The 14616-nt window shown below is 38.5% G+C and overlaps 1 protein-coding gene across 1 annotated transcript in view; it reads left to right on the top strand.

The window, feature by feature from the left end:
- pcbp4 (poly(rC) binding protein 4) overlaps nt 1–14616 on the top strand; it is a 205350-nt gene that overhangs the window by 172688 nt on the left and 18046 nt on the right. The window contains exons 13-14 of the mRNA XM_041979989.1: nt 3481–3533; nt 14441–14610. Of these exons, the coding sequence (XP_041835923.1) occupies nt 3481–3533; nt 14441–14610 (223 nt within the window). The remainder of the gene's footprint in view (nt 1–3480; nt 3534–14440; nt 14611–14616) is intronic.

Below are 14616 nucleotides of genomic sequence, written 5' to 3'. Positions count from 1 at the left end.
AGTGGACACACCTTGGATTAACATGTCCCTTTGGTCACATTATTTTCAGTCTTTTCTAGGGGTACCATCATTTTTGTCCAGACCTGTTTCATGAGTTTATTTTTTTAAGTAATTCTGTTGAAGCATGGTTGAAAAGAAATGTCTGACTTTCGTAGGTTAAATTTAATAGAATTTTTATTTATTATTACTTTTGTCAGATTCAAGTTATTTCTTTCATTAATCAAAGGGGACCAACAATTTTGTCCATGTGTAAATATATATATATATATATATATATATATATATATATATATATATGTGTGTGTGTGTGTGTGTGTGTGTGTGTGTGTGTGTGTGTGTGTGTGTACCTTTACATTTGAAGTCTTGTATTTGTTCTCTGACAAAAAAATACACTGTTTGAACGTCTAAAAACCAGATTTATTCAGAAACCTCATTTCCATCTTTAGAAACAGCCATATTACCTCAGGTTTCATCATTTTCTCCGTCACATCCTCTGAAGACGTCTGAAGGAAATCTGCTCATTTTATCAGACACAGGGTTCACCTTTTATAAGGCTCCTTTTTCTTCGGTTTGGAGCATTGCAGAATCTTTATTTCAGAGCAGTGTTGGGAATGATAATCGGACTGTGAAGGCTTCAACTGGAAGCGTCCAGCTGGGCGTACATGGCCACTGCAGAGCAGCTCTCTCATGTCCATATTTGCATGTGGCTTTCTGGGCACATCAGTGAGTCTTCCTGCTGCTCTGGAGGAACGTTACTGCTTATTGACCAAAGCTGGAAATCAGACGTGTGTCGTCCAAAGATCTGATGTAGACACGCAGCTGCATTTCAAAGAATAAGTCGCTTCAATAATTAAAAGGAATTAATGCTGAGCGAGACTTCTTCTTGTTCTCTGAGGTTTTTCTTCACAATCACAGGTTCAGGTCACCTGGGCAGACTGAAGGTTTCTGCCATGATGCCTGCTTTTCCCATGCATGCGGTGGATGGGAAAAAAGAGAGGAAAGAGAGAGATAAAATACAAAGAGGAATTGGGTGAAAGAAAGAATTGGGTGCATGAAAGATGAGGAAAATGTCTAGCAAGAATAAAATATAAAGGAAAAAGAGAGAAAAGCAGGGAAAAGATGTATCTAAAATAAATGGAAAAGAAGGAAAAGAATAAGGGAGGTGAAACTGAAAAGAGTTTAAAAAAAAAAACATAAAGCAATACCTTACTTAGGAAACCAACACATTACATCAAATCTTCTCTTTGAATCAATTCTCCATCCTGAGCTGCACAAGGAAAGAGGAAAGAGGGGTCAAGTACCATAACTCTAACTCCTGCTGCGAAAAGAAATACAGAAGCAAATTTATGATGTCATATATTTACACATGGTGAGTAAAGAGCGTAGAGAGGAGCCCAGTGCATCATGGGATGCCCACCAGCAGCCTTAGCCAACAGCAGCAGAACTAAAGGGACGGATGAGGTCACCAAGCCAGACCTAAATATAAGCTGTATCAGAAAGGAAAGTTTGAAGTGTAATGATAGAGTAGGTAGGCAGATAAATGATGAAAAGATATAAATGTTTATTTAAATGGACTTTTGTAAGAATACTGTTTTCACCCTAGCGGTTCAGAATTAGTTTGAAACCATGTTCCATTTTTTTTTACTTCCAGCTAATCAAAATGAAGGTCAAGCAAACCAAACTAACTCATGTTATTCAGGAAGATGTGAGATGTTGTCTGAGTATTTCCTCATTTTAGATGCAAGTTCAGTTCTTGGTACCTGAAAGAAGTTGACCTATGTCAAAGATTTAAGCTTTGAATTGGAGAAATACCACCAGTTCAGTACGTGATACCAGGAACTATCTGCTGCTTCAGACCAGCTTCTACATGTCCAAGCAAATGAACACATGGAAAATCTTGGAAGTCTAGAACTCTTGGAATGTGGTTGGATGAAAGTTGTGATTATGAACCTTCATGACAAATGGTGTATTGTTTCTGCTCCTATAAATACACATTTTGTTGCTACATGTGTTTGGTGTAAACAAACCACAACCAGCTCTTTCCCTCTATTGTGGCCTAGATTCTGTATAACAGCTACACCCTATGTACAACTCAGTTCCTGTCAACCCCATCACCCCGTCGATCTGCCACTGAATTGCTTCCCACCACCCAATTATATGTAAATAACTATTATTTTTCTATCTATCTATCTATCTATCTATCTATCTATCTATCTATCTATCTATCTATCTATCTATCTATCTATCTATCTATCTATCTATCTATCTATCTAGATCTAGATAGATAGATAGATAGGCAGACAGACAGACAGACAGACAGACAGACAGACAGTTGAGGTTCAGCTAGGGCTCCACATTACCTTCGACTGGCACTGAGGGTGACTCTAACCAGCAGACGAAAAGTGATTTCCAAACCATTAACCAAGCAATCACTGCAAACTCTGCCGTGATTTAAATCAGCTCCTTTTGATCCCAACCTAAGGTTAACAAGACATTTTTCTCTACATCTTTTAAATTATATTCTTGGATTGCACCCCCTTTTTGGAACTTTGTGAGGAACCCTGAGAGACTACCCTCAGTTTCACACTCTGGTCTACTGTGAGCTGGTTCACCACCCTGTTACACAAACACACACACACACTGCACAATAAAAGACAGCATAAATTAATATTGTACATATTGTAAATAATTATCAAGTTTTTCATTTTTATTTCTTAATTCTACTCTTTTATGCATATGTCTCAACAATAACTTTGTTTTATTTATAATTTCTTTTGTGGCTTTTACTTCTGATCCTGTCTTGCTGCTGTTGCACTAGAATGTCCCCTGCTGGGGACCAGTAATGGTCTTATCTTATCTTCTATTTTTATCTTCTGTTTTGTCTGACTCTGTAACTGTTTGTACCATAATAAGCCATCTATTTATGTGTTGTCCTGCTAGTTTAACCAACAGCTACAGTTAAGTTTTTGCATAATTGCTGCTGGTGTTGTGATTGTTACTTATGTTTTTTCTTCTTGGAGGTGCTCCCAATGATTGTCTGTGTTGTTTTCTTACAGTAGCTGTAAGATATTAAATTTATTTACAGATGTAGCAGCTGGTTATCTGGTTGCTCTGTTTCTGTTTTATCCTTTTTCTCTTCACTCTCCCACTTGCTTTGTATCACCTTGTCACATGCGTCATTAACATGAATCTTAGCAATAACCAAAATGCAGAACAACATGGCATGAAGGAGAGTCTTCATTTCCACAAATCTTCATTTCTATGATTTCTATAAAACTCCCCTTTGAGAAGAAAATTTGTTGAGCCCAGCACGGCAGCCAGACCATCATTCTGCTGCTGGACAGGACAAGGTGAAACAAAGGACATCAAGTCATTCAGTACCCTGTTTTGGGGTTCTTTGTGTGTGTGTGTGTGTGTGTGTGTGTGTGTGTAGGATGGTTTTCAATCACTAAATGATCCCTCTCTTTTCTCTGTCAACAGGGGTGGAAGCCAATCCCCAGACCACATCTCAGGAGCTCCTCATTCCAAATGATGTGAGTAAAAATGCAACCTGAACAAGTTAACAGACTTTTTTCAGACTGGGCTGCAGTTGTCTTGATTTCTTCATGTCAGATGCAAACATCAGGTTGCAAAATTTGCAAAGATTTAGAAAACCATGCATTACAAAGAGGATTTACTTAGTAAAGGTGTCATGTAAACAAAAGCTTAATTTCACTCTAGAGGAAATCAGACCTATGATGTTCAGCACACTTTCAATAGTTTTAATCCAACTTTTCCTGTGAATGGGAACATTAATGGAATATTTTGGTTTCGAGCAAATTGGAAAAACTCTGCAGATGACAGCAACATTTTTATTCTTTTTTGTACATTTTTTCAGGAAAATAAAAAGTAGAATTATAATTTATTTGAGATCTGATGTCCATGGCAACCCTGTTCTTCCTCCGCTATGTAAAAGCTACCAACACTTTCACTTTTTCCATAGTTGTTGTTTTCATACGGTTAATTTAGTTTAATTTCTCAGTGCTCAATTTTTCTCCATAATGTTTGCCAGTGTATGGTTTTATCTGTTGTGCTTAAAAAGGACCGCAGCTCCACATGCACAGAAAACACTGAGCACATCTCCCTCAGCTCATCCCTCAGAAGTGAACTCTGAACTGTTTCCTGTCATGTCTGATGGACGTGTTGACTGCGGTGAGGTCAAAGCTGAGCCCTTTTGTTCTTTTTGCTGCCACATATCTCTCCTGACTCACCCTGCCACCACCATCCATCCATCACAGACACTGATCCGTCCGGTCTGAGCTAAGCCGTTTCATATTTCATCACCTCTTCGTTCGGTTGGTTCACAAACAGTCTGAGTCCATTACACAACTCTCACTAAGCCATTTCAATCTTTTCTGTGATGAGGCTTTTTGCATGATAATCTGGTTTATATTAATTTAAAAACGTTCTCCACCATTTATGTGACCAATAACCTCAACAATTCAATTCAAAAGCAAATCTATCAGGCGAAAAACATAACAGATAAAAAAATGTTTAATTAATTCCAGTTGTTCTGCACATGCTCGTTCCCTGGTCTTGTCATCATGACGGTACGGTACACCACCTCCCTTCTCCTCAGCTGACCAAAGTAAAGTTATATGCTGGTGTCGAGCTGCTGCTTCAAAACTAGAATCAAAATCAGAGTAAAATTGGTTCTTACTATGTGGTCTTCCATGTTATAGCCGAAAAGAAGCAGGAACTGAAGTTTGTTTACTTCCACTAGACGTTAACACATCACGTCCGCCCCCTGTCCAACCAGAACCCTTCCCAACCCCTAGACCTTCAGCGGAATTGAATAAAGGCAATTAAACGTGTTTTCCATGTAAACCTCAATTTGATTTTACTTTTCCCATATAAACACGGAGAATACTTTAATTCCAAATTATTTCATTTTGAATACTTAATTCTGAATTAAACGCTTCTTAGTTCTCTAAAATATGTCATTAAGGAATATTTGCTGAACTTATTGAAGATTTTCTGATGGAGTTTGGATCAAAGTGGCGAGTCACAATCCATCCATTTTGGAAAGACTAAACTTTTGGTGAATGCTTCTTTTATACCCAATCCTGACACCCTCACCTGTTACTATTTAATCTGATGATTGGCGAATCAACCATATTACTGGATGTTGTAGAAACATCTCTGTCTTTATTTGTCTTTCTTTGGACTATATGAGTGCATAAAGACAAAAAAAAAAAGAGAAGATGTGGTCCACTGAGGATTGACAAATGTGACATGACCAATAACTCCACAAACACTCCCTTCACTATGAGTCAGCTGTTTCATGCTGTAATTAAACTGCTCATAGGAGATGTGTTCTGGTGAGCTGGATCACTTTGCTGACTCAAATCATTTCATTCGGCTCAAAGACTCACCACCGTATTTTCCCTCTAAACTAAGCAAACACATTAAAATTCAGAAGCACTCAGTTATTTAAATCAGTCAGTGAAGACATCAAAGCTCAGATTAAAAGCTTCTAGCAGAGGTAAATCAAAGATGGCTGAAGTTGTTGATTCTTGATGTTTTCGCTCTCGGACACGATGAGGATCCTCTGAACATGTGATGAATCTCTTAAAGATAAACATCAGAGTTTTCCCGCCAGTCAGTTAGGATCTCTATTTCATGTCAGTCTGAATCTCAAGTATATCATTAGCGCTGTGCTCAGATCCTATAAAGCAACAGCTGTTTAAACTCAGTTAATATGAAGAAGTCAGTGGAAAATAAGGAATGGTTTAAGAAGTGAGGGTTGATTTCACTGAAATGAACCACTGGGAGCTGCTTACCATGCTCCTTTACCATGTTCCTGCCCATTCATGGTCATTTACATTCACAAACACCTTCAGTTAACCAGATATGGTAAGAACACACCACTTTAATCATATGGGAATTGCTTGTGTTCTTCCCTACAGTGATGGGGCAGAAAGAGAGAGAAAAAAAAAGTCATTATCAACCAAACATCGCTGTTTAGTTCAGTCATTCAAGTCATATTAACATTTATTTAAGGGGTGCATTTCATGGATGAGGCAACACAGTGTTTTACATAAATTAAAAGTTAATAAATTAGTTTGGTGGATTATTTCTTTGTCATAACAAAGCTTCTTGCCAATAAATCTTAAATCTGTTCATTTCCATTTTAAATGGAGCTACATTTGCAAGGAAAAATATTTTTGTGGGATGAGCAGCAGAGTTGAGTATGTAGGTTACACCTGGCAAGTTTTTATTGGGAAAGTAAAGGGAAGTAATAGGGGAGGTTGATGATTAGCCAAGTGTTCTGAATTGAGAAGTTTTTTTCACTAAAGTTTTGATTGCAGGAACTTTATTAACAGGTACAAATTGATGGTTTAGATCAAGGGTGTCCAGCTCCGGTCATCAAGGGCCACAGTCCTGCAGGCATTAGATGTTTTCCTGCTCCAACACATCTGATTTAAATTAAATGGCTCTCCTCAACAGTTTGTTTTCAAGTTCTGCTCAAACATGTTAACCCGTTATTGTTATGATGATCATCAGGTGTGCTGTAGCAGGCCTTAAGGGAGGTGGCCCTCAAGGACCGACTTTGGACACCCCAGGTTTGGATGAAGCTGGTATTCTTGTCAATTCAGAGACGTTTAGATCCGCCGCAGATGAGATATAATCAATAATGGGAAGGGTGTTGTAGATTTTCTAGGCATCTCACAAAAACAGCCGAATACTACCAAAATTTGGAAGGTGTTTAAGAGCGATACAATTCTTCTATGACGGAGATTTCTATTTCCATTTAACCAAAACTACTTGTTTAGGGTCAGTCTGATGATAAGTGGTCTCTGGTGAGTTTAGAGATCTCTTTTTCCTCATCAACATTTTCCTGAATAAGCCATCTGGAATATGAGAACAGACAGGAAAGACTGAGATCATGTCTCCACCAAAAACTCAACATCTTTAACCTGACAGGACAATCAGCATCTCTGCAGGTGCTGCCACCTTTCAGGCATACAGTAAGCAGCAGTTTCAAGGCTTCCGCTCATGCCATTATGTGGATTTAGCATGAAAAACACATTTAACATGCAGACTTGTTTACATGTGTGCACATTCCCCCAACCTCCCACTGAGAATACAGCAGAACCAGAAACACAATAGCACAAAGAAGAGAGGGGCTTAAGACCTAGTGCATGCAAGTGTGTGAAATATGTGTGTGTTTGTGTGTGTGTGTGCGTGCGTGTGTGTCATTGAACAGGGCCAAGCAGAGCAGCTTAATGACATCCTATAGCTCACAGTTAGAGGTTTAAAAACAGCCCTCTCTCTCTCTTTCTCCTTCAATAACCCTTTTCAAATTACAAGGGCAGCAGGGAATCACCCAAAAATAGCCCTAACCCTGTCCTCTTCCCCCTCTGCTCGTCGGCTGCAGGCTGATTTTACCCAGTGGTACTTACATAAGAGAGCTGCTCAGAGGGGGAACGCAGCATCCTGTGTGATAACCTCACATCTCCAAAGCAGTCGACTGAACAGAAAGAGCTTGTTTTTCCAATCAGGACTGCAGTAATTCTTTCTGTTCAAACAGTTTTATTTAAATTACAGCTGCAACAGTTGGTTTAATTAATTAGATGAACAATAAAGTTTACAGCAAACTAATTTAATTGTCATTTAACTGTTTAATTAGGAAGCAGATGTAATCCATGTATTATATCAGACCATTAATAGAGCCTGAAGTTCTTATGCACTGATTAATGTAAGTCCTGTGTCTGGTCACAGGTAAAAGAAAAGATTGTAAATGAAAGAAACTAAATTAGTTTCCTCCTTATGGTGTTTTGGTTCTTTAAGCATTCGACTGGAGGGAGCTTAGAGTAGAACTGCTGCTCCTTTAAATCAAATAAAATCTATTTTGCACATTAAAGAAAAACAACCAAAGTTGTTCTGACAGGATGCTTTCCTATTGGCACCTCTGGAGATATTTTATTTTACCTTTAACCTGGGTTTACTTCGAGATTCCTGAAATAAAACTGATTTTTACTTTTAAGAGGAACATCAGGACAATGTGTACACAGCATGGATGGAATGATTAAGTAATTTTCAAAGTAAAGTGATTAACCAAATTGGTCCATTTGAGTTAGTATCCGTTGTTCAAGCAAATGACTCAAAATGACACAATCCTATGAGTTTGTCCATATTTCTGTCTGGGTTGGTCTCAGACAATCAGTTCCCAAACTGTCCAACCTTAAGGGGAAGCTCTCTAGCAGTCATCTACTGAGCTTGCAAATGGTAAGCTGTCACTAGTATCTAAGTGACTTGAGGTAAGAACTCATTTAGCCTAGGTGATAAATTTGCTAACTAGAAGGAAATTTAGTAAGACCAGCTGCTCAGACACACTATATTGAACAGATAAATAAAATAAAGTAAGAAATCAATTAAATAAAATTAGACTATGTCTTGCCTTAACTGGCCTGGGGAGCCATTAGCTTGTGCTAATGATTAGCATTACATTGCTAGCAACCCACTCAACTAGATGCTCTCTTGGGTCCCTATTGAAATGTCAAACTCTACTAAACTGTCCACTGCTTTGATAAGAACATGCCAAAACTAGCTAGGCATGGTTCTGATTTGCTTTGTCTTCTTATCTGTCTAGTGATGGAGTAGTATGCTGTCACGAACAGTGGATCTGGTTTGTACTGCAGTATACTTTAAATGCTATGAAGTCAGACAAAGCTGAAGCTAACCTCTGGCACATCAAAAACTAGCAGCAGGCATGCTAATAGCTACCATTGTTATACACAGCAGAGTTTTCCCAGGTTAAAGAGTCACCTTCTAATTCTGCACAGCAGATTGCTAAGCTATCACTGTCGTTAGCCAAATCAGTAGCTAACTTCTACTAACTTCTACTTAACAGAATAAGTTAGAAAGATTTGTCCAGCTCTTTGGCTCAACCAAGTACTGAATAAGCTGTGTGCACTTATGCCCAAGATGATATTGTGTGATGAAATCGTGATGTTGTATTTAAACAAAATGACTTACTATATATATATATATATATATATATATATGCACTGCCTCTAGCACTACATGAGAGCACCTGGGTCCAACTGGGTCTCAAATGTAAGTCACTTTGGATAAAAGCATCTTCTAAATGACTGTGGAATAGAATAGAATAGAATAGAATAGAACTTCAGCAATGATAAAGCTATGCTGGTCAGCCATCCTATTTAATCGGACAACTTAGTTTGGCCACACTTCAGGAGTAGAAGAAAAGATGCACATTTATCCTCCTTTGAATATCTTCTGTGTTTCATATTTTTTTCTTTAAACCATGCATTTGCAGTGGGGTACATCTTGACAGGTCACCATTGGCAAAGAAAAACACAAAAGCAATAATGAAAGTACAGCTGCTACTTGGTGTAATTATTTCTGTGGAGATTTATCACTTCGAGACTCAGTCTCTGAAACCATGTGGTAAACCTCTGTAAATCATTCATGGTTTGGAGAGGTTTAGTAATTTGTCATCATATTTTTGGTTTAATGATCAGGTTAACTAACAACATTACAGAATATCTGGTCATTTGATTAAAGTCAGCATATTGTGCCGGGTTACTAACAAGCAGAGACACATAAAGGTTAACCTGAGTGGTACAGCTGAAGATATGAGCTTCTGGCCGGACTGCCAGTGTTACGGTGCCTCTGCTGGTTGTAACTCACAGGGGACCGGTTGTGATTCAACGAGGTCAAACAGTGGCCAGAAGTGGATTTCACATAAATGCTCACGACCTGGCTGTTGTCAGCTGGCACTTTGTCTCCCAGAATGTCATTTTAGCTACACACATGCTTACATTATCACAGCCCCTTCTAAGAATAGCTCTCTGCAGCTTGTTGGTCAGATGACTGTTGGTGCATGGAGATAAAGAGAGGGGGAAAAAAAAACTGAAGCTGATAACAGAAGGAAAGAGCCTGGAACAATGTGGCTATAAAGGACTAAAGGATGGAGACAAAGAGGAGGCAAAGAAACACTGTAAAAGTGAAAATGCTTCTTGAACTTCTGGACTCATGCAACTCAGAAGTTTAATTTAAAAGACCCAAAACAAGAGAACAATATTCTTTCAGAGAGATCTTTCAGTGATAATGAAGCTCCTAATGGGTCTCATATCAGCTTATGAAAAATATAAATCTGCACCAATTTTGTTGACGTCAGTTAAGTTACTCAACTAGATCAATTTAGATCTAGTACTTGTAGACCCAACAAATATTTTCTACATTCCTAAATCAGCAACAGCTGGACTTAATGAACAGACCCAGTAAAACCCTATTCTTTACAGTGGGTTTGGTCCCAGGTTAATGTGATCATGGCAAAGTCAGCAGATTGTGGAAACTGTGCAATAAATGTCTCGTTCTTCTTCTGAACACATCCAGTGGGGCCAGACTGATGGAGCTATTATTATTTTCGTATAAAGGTAGTAACAAGCTTTACATCGCTGTGGCTCTAAGCTTCTTGCTCACATAGATGCTAACATTAGCTTTCATATAACAGTGATTAACTCCTCCAGGTGTGTTTTAAGATGCATGAAAGTGGATGTGGTAGATCTAGCACCTTGGATTTTTTTAACTGCAGATGTTCCAGTTTGCTGCTCTTATACTGGTCTGTTTTTATTAGTTTTATTAGCCAAAAGTTACAATGGAGCAACAGCTATGTTTACCAGTGTTTTGACTGATTGCGCATGCACTTGGGGCGCATCTGTGATGTTACATCAGTGTTTCATCTGGGGAAATGACAGCAGATAGGATATCGGAAACAGGGAAGCTCATTAAGAAAATAAGATTGTTTACGAGTCTCAAATCGCAAGTCAGAATTGAATCGCAATTCTTTTGATTGCGAGTCCAAGTTGAGTGTCAAGTCACTGAAACTGCAACTTAAGCGTGACTCGAGTCTGAGTCCCAGACTCAGATCTCCCCATCTCCGAGTCACCATCTCTGCTAAATATTCAGGATTAACTAATTAATTTAATCTGGTGGAGGAAAGAGAAGTTTGCATCTGAACATGGCCGTTTTATCCAGATCGGTAATGTTTTATTTCAAATCGTGTAGCCAGTAACCCTTTCTACTGCTGTACAGACTGGTGCTTCCTCCAAAATGGTGAATAAATTCCACAGTTCTGTACAGAGAGCCCTAGGGAACATAGGGAGATTTTTATCTTTTGTGTTCCCTCGCAATAAAGGTATCAACTGACAGACGCTGAGTGAATGGCTATAAGAGCGTACCCAGGATGTTAAAGCCAATTTGCTCAGTTTCTGCTGAGTTTCTGCTTCTGTTCCTCTCAGCATCAAGTCAACATAACGCGCACATACACTTGATATTATGTGCATGTTAACAGAAGAAGTATGTTGTTGTAACGTAGTGCTTTACCAGATTCCTTTTCCATTACTTTTTATTGCTGTGAATTATGTAACTGCTTGGTACTTTCTATTAGAGTTAAGAAATCATTAATCGTGTCAAAAAATACAGTGCGCTGATTTTCATTGTGGCTCTTCTGGCTATAAAAAAGAGGATAATTGAATCTTTTTTTCTTACATATAAACTATTCTGTTTGCACTCTTCCTCAGAAGCGTCATCTGACTGCTGTGACATATCATGCATCATCTGTTATTCATGGCCATGGCCAACCTGATGGACCTGGCAGATCCACAAGGATCTGTAAAGAATAAATTGCATTGGCCATTGTACTAAAATAAGTGTTTATTGAATCTACAGTTATTATTGTAGCCTGGACCAGTATACATCGTTCAAATCTCAAGAATCTTAGCTTTCCGATGGTGTATAACATGTGTAAGTATATGCAAGGAAGACTGAGTAAAATGCATATTTGTCACGTGCCACCCACAATCCTGTCTCTGTCCTCTGTTTCATTCATATGCAGTCATCTTCAAACTCATTTTCAAATTCATTTCATCCTCCAGAGGAAATTTCGGTGGTTATTATTTTATATCTTTCCAGGCAAGCAGGGAACCGAACTGAGTAAATTTAGATCATTGAAATCACAGAGACGTTGTTTCCTCACTGAAAGTGAGTAAAACATTAAATATCAACATTGAAGTTATTTATTCTTTTGGACCCTGATGACAGATGATCTGTGCTGAGGGTTTATATCCAAAGCACCAGGAAAATGCATCATTTATGTTCAGTTTGATCATGTTTACACTCTGCTGTTGACAGAGAAATTATTCCTTATTCAGGTCATCTAAACATACAGGACTTTTTCTATTATTCCCGATTTGTAAAAGAAAAAACAGCAACTGGTGGTGTAAGAAAATCTTATTGTTTATCTAAATGTGGCATTTCTGTCCAAGAAAATCTGACACAAGATCTTAAATTCTCCATTTTTCTTTGTCTGATTTGTGGTTTTTAACCATCAGCGTCAAGAACAAGTTGGAGGACATGCTTTTACTTCCTATTTGGTCTGACAAGAGAAACAGAAAGGACACTGTTGCCATGGACACAGTGAGGGGTGCTGTAGCATCAGTACTGAGTACAATAAGTTTAGAGTTGTTTATTTTATTTATTTTTTTTTATGTAGACAACCACATGGCTGCATTTGTTACAAAAATCAGAGCATTTTTAGTTGCCGTAGCAACAATTGGATCTGATGTTTGAAGCTGAAAGGAAGGCAGATAAGGAGGGGGTGGTGTGGTGGAGCATCATGGCACAGTAGTTAGTTTAGATAATGTGAAGTCAGATAAATTTGACTGATTATTTTTCTCTTCTGTAGATTCATGCAGAATATATATAGATACACACACACACACACACACACACACACAAGGGCTGCCACAGAGGATTATTTTGATAATCGATTTGTCACCTTTATTTTGGCTATTAGTCATATGTAAATTGTAGCATGCAGCTGCTCTTATGTAACCAACATTAGCCTCCAGTTTGAAGTGTTATATTTAAGTGTTATGTGCTATCTAATAAAAAAAAAAAACAATTAAGATGATAGCTCACTTTGAATTTTTTATGTTGTTCTGGTAGGTAGTTGTTGTGGTTTTCTGGGTTGAACTGCTTGCTCATCTCTTTGATTGCCAACCATGGAAAGGGGTCTTATGTCCATCACAAACATCTAGAATCCGTCTAGATTGCCTCATTTAGGATATTTGCTTGCCAAGGTGTGCATGTTGTTGGCTTGGTAACAAAGTCTTCCATTGAAGAGGAATGCAAATTTTTTTTCAACACTGTAACATAGCATTATAAAAAAATTTGCATTATCACATTTCCTATTAAACATGAAATTGCTGTTATGACGTTACAGCAAACACATAACATTTGTGTGCTGAGTAATGAAGTCACCATCACTAGATAACGTTACAGCTATCAATACCAGTAAGAAGCTCACTGTTGACGCTAATGTTAGCAGCTAGCTAGCCAATTAGCTTAATGACAAATGTCCCTCTTCGTCAGAAAATGAACGTGCTTCCTTTTAAGATGCTGGTGCATCGCCGTTGTACTGCCTGGACAGCAATTTCTATCTTGCAGATTTTGCACGGCACATGCTTCTCTGGAATTTTTAATAAAATGCTCCCAGACATTTGAGCTCTGTTGCTGGCTCACCATGATCCTGTTGTTTGGGTGTAACTTTTCCTGTGATTGCCGTCCAATTGCCCAATTGCCGCTACATGGCAGCAGAAGGTACAGCAGAAGTTTTAGGAATAAAAAAAGCTTCACGAAATTAATCAAATTAGTCACAGACAATTTTGATAGTCAATGTATTCATGACTAATTGATTAATCTTGGTAGCCCAATACATATACATATACATATATATATATATAGAGAGAGAGAGAGAGAGAGAGAGAGAGGGGGGAGAAAGAGATATCTCTCTATATATATGTGCATGTGTTCAAACGTTTGACTGGTAGTGTATATTTTTTTAAGTGTTTTAAAATGCAACCTTGATGCTCAGAAGATGAAGCACAGCACATCGTACTGGCCTGGCAGACATGTTGCGACATTTTTACTGTTTGAAGTGACCCGGAGGTGAACACAGTAAATATGTCTGCTGTTCCTGTGACATCTCCAATGGAACAAAGCTTCGCTGTGGCCAGTTTAGCTCCCAAATGCTAACTGAGGTCATGTCAGGAAGATGAGTTCACCACCTGCTCCTGTCCGTCATACAAACAGACAAAAGGACGCGTAGACAAAGAGGATGAGAAATATAGTCCAAGGGTGAGGGTTCAGATGGAGGTGGATCTTATTTAATCAGAATATTTTAAGTGTTTGTTGAGTTGGTGTTAGAGAGGAGCTAATTTAGCTGTACCTGCAATCAAGCCTGCTTTTATTACTTATATGTTAAAGAAGTTAAATGTAAGAATTAGGATCAAACTGGTCATCTTGTTGTGGCTGCTGACCAGTCAGACGATCAGCTTCCTCATCTTTTTTTTCATCTTTTTCACAGCTGATTGGCTCAATCATCGGTCGCCAAGGAACCAAGATAAATGAGATCCGCCAGGTATCAGGAGCTCAGATCAAGATTGGCAGTCAGATTGACAGCACCAGTGACCGACACGTCACCATCACCGGCACGCCGATAGCCATCAACCTGGCTCAGTATTTAATCACTTCATGGTAAGC

The sequence above is a fragment of the Melanotaenia boesemani genome, chromosome 3 (genome assembly GCF_017639745.1).
Source record: "Melanotaenia boesemani isolate fMelBoe1 chromosome 3, fMelBoe1.pri, whole genome shotgun sequence".
In the NCBI taxonomy this organism is placed as follows: Eukaryota; Metazoa; Chordata; class Actinopteri; order Atheriniformes; family Melanotaeniidae; genus Melanotaenia; species Melanotaenia boesemani.
This window is presented reverse-complemented; position numbering and strand designations above follow the sequence as displayed.